This window comes from Notolepis coatsorum, assembly GCF_963971535.1.
Source record: "Notolepis coatsorum genome assembly, chromosome: 12".
NCBI classification, from domain to species: Eukaryota; Metazoa; Chordata; class Actinopteri; order Aulopiformes; family Paralepididae; genus Notolepis; species Notolepis coatsorum.
The window spans coordinates 27,682,672-27,699,440 of record NC_140176.1 but is presented as its reverse complement, the minus strand read 5'-3'; the positions used below and the strand labels follow the sequence as shown (position 1 = coordinate 27,699,440).

Sequence of the window (16,769 nt, the reverse complement as noted above, 5' to 3'; positions counted from 1 at the left end):
TATTGCCACATCACTCCCACCTTAGTTTCGCTTCACTGGCTCCCCATCAAATTCAGAATTCACTTTAAGGTTCTGGTCATCACCTATAGAGCACTCCATGGTCAGGCACCTGCCTACATCTGCGACCTACTGCATCCATATACCACGAACAGATCGCTCAGGTCGTCTGATCAGGGCTTGCTGGCTGTCCCCCTGTCTAGATTGAAGAAAAAAGGGGACCGAGCATTCGAAAACCGTGGCCCCCAGGTTATGGAATGCTCTGCCCTTGGACCTTAGATCTGTGGTCTCTGTAAACACTTTTAAAAAGCAGCTAAAGACTGTGCTGTTTAAACAGGCGTTTGGCGAATTATGCTCTATGTAAATCTTTTATGTATTTTTTATCTGTTTTGGTTTTCCTGATCTTTCACGTTTTTTATTATTTTCTTTTACCATGCTGCTATCTTTTGCATTTTATTGATGTTTTTACTATGTGAAGCACTTTGTGACCCTGGTCTGTGAAAGGTGCTATATAAATAAACTTTACTTACTTACTTACTTACTTACATACTTACAGCACGTCAAGCAGAACCTAGCTACCAAGCTAACCGAGGTAGCCAAGATTCAAACTATAGGCTCGCCGGGGTTCGGTCTCGTGAAAGACGGAATAACATGGGAATTGTTGGTATACCAGAGGACACTGAAGGAACCCATCCATCAAGCTTTTTTCCTGGTATGCTGTAAGAAATCCTGGGTAAAGGACTGTTGGCTGGCCCTCCGGAACGTGACAAAGCCCACCACACTAATATCGCTAACCACCGCAAAAATGACAGAAGCCGAGAGCTATAAGAGGCACGGGGGGACCCAGAAGCTACAGAGGATGTTTGCTAACAACGTGGTTGTCGAACATGTCTACAGTTAGGCCAAGCTAAATTGGCCACGCTCTGGGACTTTCATTGTGGCCATGCTAAGCTAAGTAACAAGCTCATGTTGAGTGGTCCCAACTCCCAAGACAACTATATTTCAATTACGATGGCTCATAGTTGATGGATAACAGACACTTTATTGAAGCCAAACTAAGTGAACTGAGTTCCTCCATTTATGACCATCGGACTGTTCAATTGAGCGAGGTGAACCACGTGCATGTGGCCAGGAAACTGTATTGCATTAACTCTTTCACGGCCAAACCCGAGTAAAGTCGGGTTATCTCGTCAACCGTTGAGCGCCAGAAACCCGAGTATACTCGGGTTTCGATCCTTTAATATTTTCCTTTGATCCGTGTTCTATACGGTCAGCCGGAGCCCTCTAGGTGTCTGTGATTCATCTATCTACGTTGGAATTGCAATGACGATCGAATCTCACCAGGTGGCAGTATCACCTACCTTTTAAACTAGGAACTGAGGATATCACTTGCCTTGTTTATTTTTTTATCCACTTTTTCTCCTTATTTTTCTATTTTTCTCCCATCCCAATTTCAACTCTCCAATTCTCCATTCAATTCTCCCCTCCCCTGTCTCGAACGTTGCTAGACTATGCCTCCCACTGGTCGGCTGCAGTGAGGACCAAGCCTTGCATCACGTGTTAGCCAGCTGTTTGTCAGTGTGGGTATACCTACAAGGCACTTGTAAGAAACCTTACATGTTTATTTGTCGGTTAGATGACTCATTGAACAGTGTTATTGTGGCCTTAATTAATCCTGTCAAAAGTAACACCAGGTTCAACTCTATCTTGTGGCGACATTGGCGAAAGAGCCTCTATGTATTTTGACTGTGTATTTTTGATACCAAGGATTGTTGCTTTTACAGTTTTATATGTTTAGTATTGTATTGTTGTGCTATGTTTTCTAAATAATTTTTATATGGACCTTCCTAAGTGTCTGGAATGAAGTTGAATTTAATTGAATTGAACGTGTTAGAAACATGTGAGGATCTTTAACAATCAGTATGTAAAAAATATATATATTTGGGGTAGGTTATAAATGGTAACATTATTGAAAACGATAAATACTGGTGGATAGCGTCAAAGTGAAAGCAGGTGTCTGCTGTCAATCAACTATGAAGCGTGCCGTTATCTGCATTTTGTGGGGGAAATTTAAATGCAGCCAGTGTTGTAGTCGAATCACTAAATCTCGAGTCCAAGTCATCATCTCGTCCACTCCACTCTGACAGTCAAAGAGCTGACATACAAATTAAAAAAGGTCTACATTAAACATAAATGACTCAGTGGCAGGGGTGTAAAAAGTACCCAGAAATTATACTTAAGTCAGAGTATCTGGCTAAAAGCACACTTGAGTAAAAGTCAAAACGTTTCTACTTTTAAATCTACTTAAGTACTAAGAAGTAAAAGTAAAATCTTTTTTTTAATTCCGGGGCAATGAAATGTTCAGTTTCGTCCTCTTCATCACTCGTACTCGTAATTGTTTGTGGCCATCTTCTGTAGATTGTCACTCTGACTGTCTATTCTTCTGATAGCAGGTGTTTAATCAAAGATCCCGGCTTTCTAGTCTTGCACAAGGACCAATCAGCATGGGTGGGTTAATTCTCCATTGATGGGGATTTAATTGGCTGTTTTTAATTAAAGTATATATACTAATAATACTAATTAAAATGGTTGGACCTGGGAGATTTGTACTTTGGAGTAAAAAGTATGTTTATTTTCTCTGAAATGTAATTGAGTAAAAGTACAAGTATACAAACCTAATAATACTTGAGTAAAGTACAAATCCCCAAAAACCGTACTTGAGTATTGTAACGAAGTACAATTACTCAAGTACTTTACACCCCTGCTCAGTGGTCACCATTTCAAAGGGAGTTTATTTACTTTGTGACACAAATGCACTAGCCATCAATATCTTATGCCAAATGATTAGGGCCGATTTCTTTTACTTTTTTTATTATTTTTTTTATAAACTGTATTTATCATTTAACCCACATAGGGAGGAGTCACTTTCAGGAGCTAAACTGGCTTCCTGTGGAGGCCATAGTTACCCAGCTCAGACTGAACATAGTGCACAATATTATAAACCAAAGGTCCCCTAGATACCTCCAGAACTACTTCACCCCGGTCAACGAATCCCACAACCACAGAACTAGAGCAAGCATAGCAAACCTGAAGCCTGCTTCTTTCCGATCCAAACTGGGCCAGTGCTCCCTTACTTTCTCTGGAGCCCAGGATTGGAACAAGCTGCCTATCCCCATCAAGCAGAGCTTGAGACTCCAAGAGAAGCGTCAGGAAATGGCTCATGGACAGAATAGAGGAATAGTCCCCTATAGTTTTAATGGGTTTCCAATCAGTTTTTAGTTATTGTTGGGTATAAAATGTTAGCTATAGGTTAGTCTTCTAATGTTTTAAATGTATGTGTTTTGTGTTATTGTCGTGTTTTTGTTCTGGCCTAACAGCCCTGGGACCATGACGGAAATAAGAGTTTTACTCTTTCTCATGTTATCCTTTGGATCCTTGTTGTGTGTTTTTAATCAATCAACAATATTTTTTTTTTTAAACCTCGTCTGCACCTTCCGAGTCCAAATGCAATCAATGGTCGAGTCCACGTTTAAATCCGAGTCATCAGTGCTTAAGTCCAAGTCGAGTCACAAGTCCTGAAAATCAGTCCAGGACTCGGACTCGAGTCAGAGTAAATACACACGTTAGTACCAGGTGCAAAGGGGGTAATGCTCAAACACAACACATGTATGCAAGACTGTTTTGGTACATTGTGATTGGTGGGAGTTTTGATATGTGTAAGACAAACACAGAATATACCAGCTTTGTCTTTTGGTGAAGTGCCCCTTTAAAGGATAAGCAATCAATTCCAACCAAAACCTCATGTGTTTGACCAGTGAGTTGTGTGTCACCTGTTCCCTGCTCCAACACGATCCACAGGCAAACATGCAGTCAAATATCTCCATTTTAACACTGAGACCCTCACACAGAGATATCTCAGCCAGGGAATATATTCAGTAAAACATCAAACCCAGAACCAGAACAAAGCTCTTCGGTTATAACACCTCTTCCTTCCTGCCATTGTTTTAAAATGACCGTTTCTTTCTTCCGTGGCTTCATACGTGACATACTAGAACTCACGAAGAAGGACTCAGAAGTCATGGATATGATCACTTTTGACAAAATACATGAATTACTGTGATATGACTACTCCCTTAAAGGAACACTCCCAACATATTGGCAAATACACTTCTGTCCCATCTTCCCCAGAGTCAGATGAGAATATTGATCTCAGTTTCATCTCTGTGTGTCCAGTAGCCCCGGAGAGAGAGGTCCCGGTGCATGCTAGCCTAGCTTAGCACAAGGACTAGCTACGTCAAAAGTGAAGAAATGCAACTTTCGACAAAAAAACGGATGGGGTTTGTTGCCAGAAGATGGGATATAATGGAAGTAATCTTTTGTGAATATAAGGCTAGGTCATTCTGGTTTTTGGGGACTCTCTGTATTCTATATCAGACTGGGCCTTAGTCCCACCAGCCCACAGCTCAGGTGTTAGCGAATGCGCTGACGTATGGCTTTGAAACACCCTCTCTCACAAAAAATGCACCCCCCAGGACTTCTCCAGTTAATTAAGCACTAGATCTAGTCAAAACAACAGGCTGAATAGGCCCTGAATGAGGAACTCGCGGTTCCATCCAGCTCTGTTACAGCCCTGTCTGTCTGTGTTTCTTTACCAGCCAGAACCCTTAAGTTACAGCTCCGAGCCCGTCTGGATGAAACCTTGCACATAGGCTGAACGGTCAATGACAAGTATTGTATTTTAATGACTTTAGTTTCCACCATTGAAGTCAATAGAGTTGACGTCACCCAGATGGTGCAGAGTGGGTGTAGGGCAGGCGTCTCTGTGAGTGCCATTCTAGTTACCTAGTTACCACGTTTTGGAATATATGTAAGTGAATTAGTCGTCTGCTTACTGCAATGCGTTCATGGCGATCTAAAAAGAAACAAAGATGGCAGCGATGTGAATAAGGCTACTAGGGGGAGGGAGGCAGAGGTTATCATGCAGACCTTGCCCAGGCTAAACTGCGATGCTAGCCCAAGCTAAACGGGAGCATGTCTATATTCCCCAGGTTCTATGTTCCCCGGGTTCTATGTTCCCCGCTCGCGATAAAAAGGGTTCTATGTTCCCCGCTCCCGCTAAAAAAAGGGTCCTATGTTCCCCACTACTACCGAAAAAGCGACAGAGTTGTGCGAGGGTGTAGATGGTGCAACAGATTTGCACGTAGGCCTATCAATGCATGGTGAGGGGGGCCAGTGTTCTGCCGAATTCTGCTGCTTCCTCGAAAAATGCTGCCGTAGCGCGAATCGATAGCCGCGCCTGCCGAATTCTGTAATATATATACGGTTATGTGTTGCTGTTGTTATTATTATTATTATTGGCCTATTTATATTATTTTATTATTGTTATTATTATTAATTATTAATTTATTATTATTAATTATTAATACTGTTCCAGGCTAGCCCAGGCTAAACTGTGATGCTTGTCCAGGCTAGCCCAGGCTAAACTGTGATGCTTGTCCAGTGTTGCCGTGGCCAGGTTTAGCCCGACTAAGCCAGGCTATAAACCCAGGTCATCCAGCTCGACCAGGCCCCCTCTAGTAGGGAGAGAAGAGGATGGGCGTGTGCGATGCTCTCAGTGGTCCCGGGTCGGGCCTGAAGAGAGCGGGGCCGAGCAGGGGCCCCCGAAAGATGGTCGTGGGGCCAGCCGGGGCACGGAGGGCCAGGGGTCCAGAGGTCATGGCGCACAGGGTGGCCGGGTTGAGGGGGCCGGTCAGGAACCCTGCCGGTAGGGCCTTGGAGAGGTGCTTCTGCAGGGCCAGTTTGGTCTGCAAGACAAGACGTCTGCTCACAAGCTAGAAAACAAGACACAGAGAGAGGCAGTTCAGTGTGCGCTCGTCACTGACCTAAGCAGTGTGGTGCTACTCTCACCGCTAGCATGTGGTTGGGCTGGACCTTGGTGTAAGGGCTGAACTAGAACAAGGCAGTGTGGTACTACTCACCGCTAGCATGTGGTTGGGCTGGACCTTGGAGTAGGGGCTGAACTTTGGCTTGACGGGCCGTCCTGTCAAACGCTCCTTATGCCTCCTGCTGCTCATGTGCTGGAAGGAACAGACAGAGACAAAACACAGACGTAGCACGGACTGCTTTAAATGGCCTTTTCAGTTGCTACTGTAGATAACAACAGCATTGTTCCGGTTCAACATCCGAGCCACGACAGTTAAAGGAACACCAAACATCTATTTGAACCCTCCAATCAGAGAGAGAACCCTTCAATCGGTTCTGTCAAATCTGGGGCTGTCCCATAGAAAATTCATTCAATCTTTATTTCAACAAAAAAATTCATGGAGGGCAAACCCTCCTTTCCAATGATGTTGAGCATACAAACATAATAATAAATACATGAAAAAGACAATAGAAATACAATAAACAGGGCGGTCGGGTGGCGTAGCGGAGATTGCGCTCGTCACCAATGCAAGAGGCTGCGGTCTTGACTCCCGGAGTCAGCATTGCCCTGCGGCTTGGTCCGGTCGTCATACTAACTCGTTTGGCTGAGTTAGGGGGAGGGAAGTCGTGGGTGGAAAATCTGGCATTGTGTACAGCGACGCCTACAGGTCAGGTCTGGGCGCCTGCTCAGCGAAAGGCAGAAAATGGTGAAGGCAGCGTGACCTCCGACGCGTTACACTTCACAAATGAGAGTCCTTGCTGCCAGGTGAAAAAAGAGCCACTGGCTGTCTCCACATGTGTCGGAGGAAGCATGTGGTGGACTTCAGGGTTCCCTTGTACCGACCATTAGGAGGAACATGCACACAACAACCAGGTAGGGCCGGGGAGGGGGGGAATTGGCATAACGACTAAATTGGGATGGGGAGAAAAATAGAAAATCAGGCGGAGAAAAAGAGGATTAAAAAAAATATATAATAAATACAATAAACAATACAATATACAATAAGTGCAATCATAATAGAGTTTGTACAATCAATTACAACAACTGCAGATTATGGTGGAATGGTTGGTGATGAAGGATTTAAACTGACCTAAGGAGACCAAAGTATTGAGTTTTATAGTTTGCTGTATGATGAATGAATGAATGAATGAATGAATGAATGAATGAATGAATGAATGAATGAATGAATGAATGAATGAATGAAAAGTTTATTTTTGAACATGTAATTCTCCATTTCCTCCAAAAAATCACGGTATCTTGTTCCGTCAAACCAAACAATCATAACAACAAATTAAAAAACATTAAAAAAAAAGAAAAAGGAATTATAAACAAAAGGTCAAGAGCAATGTGTTTGGTTAGCAGACATGTCCAAAAAAGGAGTAGAGGGAAGCTAAGCTTATTGATCCCTACCCCCTTACATTTATATTTGTTCTTCCATTAATTTGAATAGATATAACATAATTTAGTATATTACAATATAGAATATACTTTTACTTATATAAAATTTTAAAAAACTTGATTCACTTGACAGCAGTGAATATAGTACAGCACTACATAACACAATATAGCATAACTTTGTTTATCCTCATTACTCATTTCTGTATTTCTCTAATCTAATGTGTATCTTTTTAGCTGCTTTTTAAATTGTGCCACATGTTTACTCAGTTTGATGTATTCAGGTAAATTATTCCACAACTTCACTCCACACACCGATATGCACATGTTCCATGTGTCTGGAGCACAGAAGCTAAAGGCATACTTCCAATACAGTACAAAGTAAACTCTTTGCTTTAAGTGGGGAAAAAAGCACAATAAAGATCAATAAATGGGCCTCTGACTTTATGAGGTCATAACATGTTTGTGTGAGCTCTTACACCCAAATGAGGGTTCATATTCTAGCATTGAGAGCTCTTACACCCAAATGAGGTTCATATTCTAGCATTTTATTTGTTTATTTATGGATTCGCATTAGTCTACACCCATGGGTGAAAGACTATTCTTCCTGGGGTCCTAACACACAACCTACTACATTACAGTACATTACATTACAGTAACAAAAAAACAATAAAAACACAAGAAACACATTCTCAACATCTTCAAATCTCACAAAAAAACACACAAAGGCTCCAACCACAAATACAATACTAAATAAACTAACTAACTAAACTAACAATACTAACTAACTAAATAAATCAGTAACTCAACTGTATTTCACCATTCATAACAGCATCCTTCAACTTTTTCTTAAAAGTAAATTTGTTGCTGATCATCTTTATCTTCACAGGTATACAATTCCAGTATGCAGCAGCTCTATACATTATGGTTCTTTTAAGTGCATTTGTTCTTGGTAGAGGTAGAGTAAAATGAAGACCCACAGCGTGTCTGGTGACAGCCATGTCTAGTATTGGTGGGTTGTAGTTCTGACCACAAAGACTTAGGTTTACCAATTTTATAAATATTAAACAAAAATGTTACAATGCTGCATGCCAGCCTCTGATCCACTCTAAGCCAAGACAGAGCATTGAGAGCTCTTACACCCAAATGAGGTTCATATTCTAGCATTGAGAGCTCTTACACCCAAATGAGGTTCATATTCTAGCATTGAGAGCTCTTACACCCAAATGAGGTTCAAATGGCGCATATTTGCATTAGAAACAGATCAGAAGTCCCGCCCACCTGCTTGAGCTGCGTCTCTGAGTTGACGGACAGCTGGCACACCTCACAGTGGAACGGCTGGCTGGACACGCCCCCTCCTGCTCCACTCTTGCTGCCGACCGGCGGTTGCTTGGTCCGGTAGGCGGTCCGGGGCAACGGCGCCACCTTGGCCCTGCGTCGTGATTGGCCCCTGTTCGGACCATCCAGCATCTGCTTGCCGCCTGATTCGAGCCAATCAGAGAGAGGTTGGACCAAATACGTCAGCGTTATCATTCAGTTCTCTTTTGTAATGAATGAAAAGGGCAGAGGTCATACTATTAATTAGGTACAGTGCTAATACTAGTTCAGAGCCCCACCTAGTGTCACAAAAAAAAAGACAAATGTTATTCATTATTAAAGATTTGCCTATTATTTGCTCAAATGTATTATGTATGGATATAGCATCTTACTAAATTGCATATACATATTATTAGTATTTTAGTTCATGTCATCACTCTGCCTTGCTGTTTCAGATTGTGTCATTCTCCCGATCGTTAGGTCTACAATAGCACGAATGGGGCTAGCCCCTGTCTATCAATGCAAGGTGTACTGTACGTGGGAAAATCCAAGTGCGCATGCTCAGGGTGTTGTTTCATTCACAGTAGACAACAGTCGTCAACTCGGCCCAGAAGATCATCGGCTGCCCCCTCCCCTCACTGGAGGGACTATACAACTCCCGCTGCCTCAAAAAAGCAGTAAAAATACTGAAGGACCCACACCACCCGGGCAACAAGCACCTCGTGCGGCTGCGCTCGGGCAGGCGTTTCAGCGTCATGCCCACCCGGACTAACAGACTGAAGTTTAGTTTTTATCCCAGGGCCATATGTGCACTAAACTCAGCTAACTTTTAAAACAACAGTCTCCTTGCACCCCCCCCCCCCCACGCACACACAACATTAGGGATAGTGCAATTATCTTTTACACCCCCCTGTTTATATTAATGTTATTTATGCCCCACCCCTGTTTTTATATTTAATACTGTGTTTAGGACTGTTTTTAATTTTTTTTACTAGCACCTAGGGTTACATTTTTAAATTTCGTTGTAACAACTGTAACAATGACAATAAAGATCTATTCTATTCTATTCTAACATCAATTTGATGGCAAGTGGGGCTCGGAGCCCCTAGCCCCAAGTATACATCATTTCGTATTTCAAAGTTGATTGGCTGGCGTCGGATTTCAGTCGGCAAAGAGGCTTTTCATTGCTAACGGCAGCTACTGTGAACTACCTAGCTAGTGATGTTACGTGAAAATTAACAAGGTGGATTATTTACTCAAGCACAGGTTTGAAACCCAAAAAAAAAAAAAAAAAAAAAATTTAAAACCGATACTGATATTTTCCGATATCACATTTTAATGCCGATATCGGCCGATAATATCGGACATCCCTAGTTATAACTCCTTATAACAGCTTGCAAAGGTAACCGTTAACATCCATCCATGAGAACAACCTAGAAGAGGCTTTTAAAATCATCATAACAACTACTATGCTGACATCTGAGTCAGAGAGGAACTTTTCCACCTTAAAGAGGATACAAACGTTTACTCGCAATACCATGTAGACGCACTGGATGACGTCGACTGGCTCCAGTGACGTCAGTGAGTTCACTCAGGTTGTTGTGAGTTTTATCACAACACTAGCAGATAGCATTGTACCCACGAAGACGGTTCGGGTCTTCCTGAACCAGAAACCGTGGGTTGACAATACTATCCGAGTGGCCCTGAATGCTCGCACCGCTGCTTATAACACGGGCAGAGCGTCAGGAAATATGGAGGAGTATAAGGCTACAGTCTATACTCTGCGCAAGGTCATAAAGCTTGCTAAGAGGACATACGCTGGCAAGATGGAGGCACAAATGGCCCAGAACGACACAAGAGGTTTATGGCGAGGAATACGGACGATAACTGACTACAAAGTCAGCGCCCCCTCAATCGGGAGTGCCGACGCCTCTCTCGCGGATCAACTCAACTCCTTTTACGCGCGGTTCGGTGCAAACAGTGGCAACGCTAGCTCACCGGCTAACGACGTCACTGACGCGCCGGCCGCCGCGGAGGGGGGGGGGGGACACTCTCTCATTGACGGAAGACAGTGCGAGAAGAGCATTTATGAGGGTGAACACCAGGAAAGCAGCTGGCCCGGATGGGATAACAGGACGTATAATTAAGTCTTGTGCTAACCAGCTAGCCCCAGTGTTCACCACCATATTCAATCTATCCCTGGCTGAGTCCGTGGTACCTGCCTGCTGCAAAGTGTCCACTATAATCCCTGTACCAAAAAAATCCTCTCCTACAGGTCTAAATGACTACAGACCGGTGGCTGGCACTCACCTCTGTGGTCATGAAATGTTTTGAGAGGCTGGTTAAGGATTACATTTGTGCCTCCCTCCCCAGTGATATGGACCCTTTGCAATTTGCATACAGGTCAAACAGGTCCACTGACAATGCGGTCTCTCAGGTACTACACAACACCCTCTCTCACCTAGAAAGCCAGAAGGGGAGCTATGTGAGACTGTTGTTCATTGACTATAGCTCAGCGTTCAACACCATAGTCCCCACCAGACTGGTGGACAAGCTGATTGAGCTGGGTCTGAGCTCCGCTCTGAGCTCCGCTCTGAGCGCCTGGATACTGGACTTTCTGAGTGAGAGGCCTCAGGCGGTCAGGGTGGGGGGTCAGACCTCCAACACCATCACCCTGCGTATCGGGTCCCCCCAGGCCCAGGGCTGTGTTCTCAGCCCCCTGCTGTATTCACTGTACACACATGACTGTGTGGCCAGGTTCAGCTCCAACTCCATAGTGAAGTTTGCGGACGACACAGTGGTGGTGGGGCTGATCTCTGACAACGACGAGAAGGCCTACCGGGAGGAGGTTGATGTACTGGCACGCTGGTGTCAGGACAACAGCCTGCTCCTGAACATTGGTAAAACCAAGGAGCTGATCGTGGATTCTAGGAGAACACAGCAGGGGACACACACACCACTGTGGATAAACGGGGCTACCGTGGACAGCGTGAGCAGCTTTAAGTACCTGGGGGTCCACATCTCAGAGGACCTGACATGGACAACACACATAGACTCAGTCGTAAAAAAAGGCAAAGCAGCACCTCTACCACCTGAGACAGTTAAGGAAGTTCAGAGTATCGGGGAAGATACTCCAGTCCTTCTACTCCAGAGCTGTAGAGAGCATCTTGACTGGAAACATCACTGCCTGGTATGGAAACAGCAAGGCACAGGACAAGAAGGCCCTACAGAGAGTGGTGCGCTCAGCTGAGCGTACTACGGGTGTTGTGAAGGATCAGAATATGTATATTTATTTATATATATATATTTAATTGTATTTGTATATCGTTTGATATCCCCTGTATATTCCTTGTACAATATGCATTGAATATCCCTGTTTCTACTAAACAGCCCATAATAGTTTCATTCTACCATTGGACGAGAACCTGGCGCCAGGTTGCCATACCCCTAGGTCCAAGTTCAATCGTGCCGCCTAACATGTCGAGGCAACCCCCGGTTCCGCGCAGTAATATGTCGGGCGAAATACGAATGGTACTATTTGTTCATAGCGCATATATATATGGCGCCAGTAAAGTAGAACTTTCTTTTAGTCCAGTTCTTTACCCTCCAACAGAGTGACAGACGCAAAAGCCTCCCCACGACGCACGTGCGGTGTAGTAAGGCCTACTTGGCCCAGAATAGGCATTGAGATATCGTGTAGATTAATAGTTGAATGGTCATAGTTTGGCACCATACCGTCGAGTTGGACGTATTCTATTAAGCTAATAGTAGTCTATTTATGTATGGTGCATCGTTCGGTTAGAGTTCTACAGTTATCAGTACCCCCATCGTTCCTGACGTTATCTGGACGCTTAACCAGGCTGGTCAGACCCCTAGTGGTGATTGCATCTGAGGAGCTCCGGGCCAAGAGCGACTGGACCTGTATATTGGATTACTCTACCCGGATGACGGCGAGCCTTCCACGGCTTGGATTATGCTTTGTGTGCTTTGATTATTCCATGGATAAAGGCCAACACTGCTGAGTGTTGGAATTACCCCCCGGAGAGGACTCCAGGTGAGACGGCGCTCTACACGTGAGGTCGCCTCACGTCTCTCCGTTGTGGACCGGCAGATACCGTCCACAGAGGGTCCAGCTGTATTCGTCTGCGGTCCGAGGTTCTGTGGGCACCGTGTCCAAGACTTTGGATTCTCCCAAGACACCGTCGGCCAGATGGGATACCGCCAGCGGCTTCTCTAACCCCCCCCTCCTACTGTCTTACAACCAGCGGGACCCCCCCCCCCCCCTTAGTGTATCCAGCTATAATCATTTAAGTACCATCGCTATCGTTTCCTAAATATTCCAGGTTGTATACTTACTCCCTGCGTAACCAGAGATTGGACATTCAATGTTGATTTACCTACGAATACTCATTTGCCATAAAAGTGCATATTTCATATTTCAAATCATAAATGTAATTAAGTGATCGTTGTATACACCCTTTGCTGTATTAAACCTTCGATTTGGTACATTTGTGTGGATTCGTTTCATCAGGTGGGAAAGTGTTCATCATACTTATATCTTGTACTGGGTGGCCAGAAGTTAAAGTACATGAGGTAGTGGTATTAAATATCATATCTAACAATACAGTCAGGGAATTGTACCCCTCAGTTACAATTGGTCCTTCGAGCCGGAGGGTAACTAGTGTAATATTAATATAGTGTTATTAATATCGAAATGGCCTATGATGAACACTCCACGAAACGATCCTCCTAACCTAGAACGCCCGCGGCGCAGACGACAGACACCTCAGTACTTAGAGGATTACGCTGTCAGTCAACTACCTAGCCTTCTACAAACGGTAAACGCAGTAAAAGTAGAAAGTAAAATTATGTCGGACCTTAACGACCAGGTTTCCCCGACCACAGAGGCCCTAGTAGGTCCTAATGTAACTGACCAAGCCCACGGTGGGGACCAGGAGGGAATTGACATGCCTTTACCCCCCGCCACTACTCAAGAAGTAGTCCCCGACCACCCCCGGGAGGAAGACAACCCTACAGAGAGAGAACTCTGCACGGAAGAAGAGGAGGAGAGCGCCGAGGAACTAGAGCTCCAGGACTCCCCAACGAGTACCCCCAGGAGCGGCTCACGCAGGAGCGGCTCACCTCCACAACCGCCTCCCCCCAGCGAAGCGGAGAGGATACTACAACAGGCGTTCCTCGTCAGCCTGACAGCCTCTGCCGAGCGCGATCGTCTCCAAGCACAGATGCTTGGCGAGCGCAAACACCTCCAAGCGCAGCAACGGAGCGAAGAACAGCGCACACGTCTGGAGATGAGACGCTTCCAGATGGAAGAGAATATGGCAAGAGACCGGGCAGACACCCAGCGTGCCGCTGCCGGTGCCCAAAGAGACGCAGAGCGCGACAGACTACAAGCGCAACTAATAGAGCAGCTGATCAAAAGGACAACTCCCTCTCCCTCCGCCAGGGGCTCAAGGAACTCGTTGAGACAACAGTCAAGAGCAGCGTCACCGCAACGAGCAAGCGACCCTGAACTTGACCAACAGACCGAGTCTAGACCCCCCGCAGACCCCCTTCCCATACCGGTCCAAGCGAGACCCAGCTACAAGGAAGGAGCGGCATACACTGCGGAGAAGCTAAATAAACGATTACAGGATCTGGAAGATTTGATAGAGGAAGAAGAGGGAGAAGAGGAGAACCAAGCCCGACGACAGCACAGTACTCCACCGGACCAGGAGGTCCCATACAGTCCAGGCTATACCCCCGCGGCGCTGCGCTACAGACCCCCGACTCTATTCACGGGTGAGCATGACGCACGACCAGCCCCGAGGAACAGTACCTGGACCAGCGGGCCATGGTACCCTGCCAGTACCAGCCCACAGCGAGGCGCAAGAGGGGACTCGCCCAGGAGGTCTCTCCCCCAACGCTCGCCGATGTATCAGCCATCCACGGCATCATACAACGCCACACCGTCATTCCCAGACTTCGCCTATGAGAGTCGAGCACAGTACACGGAGCTCCGGATGTGCTTAGAGACAATGATGGTGGATGTCGCTGATGAACGCCACAAGTATGCAATATTACTGAAGCACCTGAAAGTACCGCGAGCGCACAATATAGCGCTAGCCTATGCTACCTCCTCGACCCCATACACAGCGGCCCTTGCAGCGCTGGATCAGAGATATGGACGTATATGGGATTACGTAATCCAGGAGATAAGGCATATTGACCGCCTACCCCCAGCCACAGACCATCGCTCACTAGACGACCTGTCAATCAAAGTGCAGTCCCTGGTGGGGATGCTGGGAGCTCAACGGGAGAAGGGCATGCATGAGCTATACGCCAACTCTAACGTTGAGAGGATTTTGGAGAAGCTGCCACCCGCAAGACAGGAGCGCTTTAGGCGGCAGAGGGACTACCGAGATCCCGACGGCCCCGAGCCATCCCTCCTTGATCTGGCCGACTTCCTGGCGAGAGAGGTCAGCAGCTTACGACTGGACACCTTCGGGCGGAGCACGCCAAGCTCCAGAGAGGGACCCAGGAGAATAAATGATGGAAGAAGATCGGTGACTGTCATGCACCAATCAGAGTCAGTACCGAGCAGTAGGAGTCACAGCACCCCCTCGAGAAAAGAGAAGTGGAAGATAGCGTGTCCCTACTGTGAGAAAGAACACTGGCTGTCACAATGCGACTCATTCACAAAGATGAATGCAGAAGAAGTGAGTCAATGGATAAAGTCCAACCGGCGCTGTTATCGATGTGCGCGGCCCCACATGGCAGCCGAATGCCGCCTAAAGAAAAGGTGCAGCCGGTGCGATGGAGCCCATCTAGATATACTACACGATAGTAACGGAAGACGGCCTATACCTGCACCACGGAGCGGCACCAAGGCAAGTGTCATGTACATTGACCCCGCCAGCAGCAACGGAGCTCAAGTGCTCTTAAAGGTAGTCCGTGTGACATTGAGCTACCAAGATAAAGTCATGGACACTTACGCCGTCCTTGATGATGGGTCAGAGAAGACCCTTCTGCTCGCCTCCGCTGCGACCCAGCTGGGACTGCGGGGGAGCAAGAACGAAATGACGATTCGGACAATAAGAAGAGATTTAAAGACGATAAAGGGCGAGAATGTCTCCTTCACTATCGCAGCCAACGGGCAGCCAGAGCGACGGTACAAGATCACAAATGCTTTCACCAGCCAAGAAATAGGACTATCGCAGTACACCTACCCTGTCACCAAGTTGATGGATAAATATGTGCACCTGCGCCAATTACCTATCCCGCTCATAGACGGCGCTACCCCGACCCTGTTGATAGGCTCCGACCATGCAGAACTCATAGTCCCGATTGACCGGGTCCATACAGGCCCCCGAGGCTGTCCTGCAGCAGTCGAGACCCGCCTAGGATGGACATTACAAGGCCCCCTCGCTAAATCTCTCAACCGAACAGCAGCCACTAGCTGCTTCCACTCCAGAACGACAGAAGAAGACACCACTCTCCTGCAGCATGTCGAGAGGCTATGGACCCTAGAGACAATGCCCTTTAAGAACGAAAAGAAAGACATTCGCTCTAAAGAAGACATTTACGCCATCAACCTACTCGAGCAGGGGACAAAGAGAGTCACAGTCGGCGGAGTGATGAGATACGCAACTCCACTCCTGAGGCGAGAGGGAATGCCCACCTTTCACGCAAAGAAAGACGCCACGGAGCGCTATCTACTGAACACAGAGCGGCGCCTAGCCAAAGACCCCGCTCAAGAGAGTGTGTACCGAGCTGAGATTGAGAAGCTAATCACAGCGGGACACGTAACAAAGATTGACATTAAAGAGGCCGATCAGACGACCGAATCATGGTACGTGCCGCATCACAAGGTCCATCACAACGGCAAGGATCGCATTGTGTTTAACTGCAGCTACCAGATCGGATCCCAAAATCTGAATAAAGAGCTCTTGCCCGGCCCCACACTCGGCCCCTCCCTACTAGGCGTGCTACTGCGCTTCCGCCAGGACAAGGTGGCTATAAGCGGGGATATCAAAGGGATGTTCTTGCAGGTGAGACTAGTAGAGGAGGACAAGCCTCTGCTACGGTTCCTATGGAGAGAGAAGATCGGAGATGAGAACCCATCCATCTACCAGTGGGA

At 46.3% G+C, this 16,769-nt stretch overlaps 1 protein-coding gene across 1 annotated transcript in view; it reads right to left on the bottom strand.

Annotated features, from left to right (window-relative positions):
• Positions 1-5,570: 5,570 nt before the first annotated feature.
• Positions 5,571-16,769, bottom strand: part of LOC311237807 (zinc finger protein 385C-like) — a gene marked incomplete at both ends in the record, with an annotated part of 115,603 nt that continues 104,404 nt past the window's right edge. The window contains 3 exons of the mRNA XM_084325784.1: positions 5,571-5,801; positions 5,976-6,074; positions 8,597-8,796. Coding sequence (XP_084181910.1) covers positions 5,571-5,801; positions 5,976-6,074; positions 8,597-8,796 — 530 coding nt within the window. The remainder of the gene's footprint in view (positions 5,802-5,975; positions 6,075-8,596; positions 8,797-16,769) is intronic.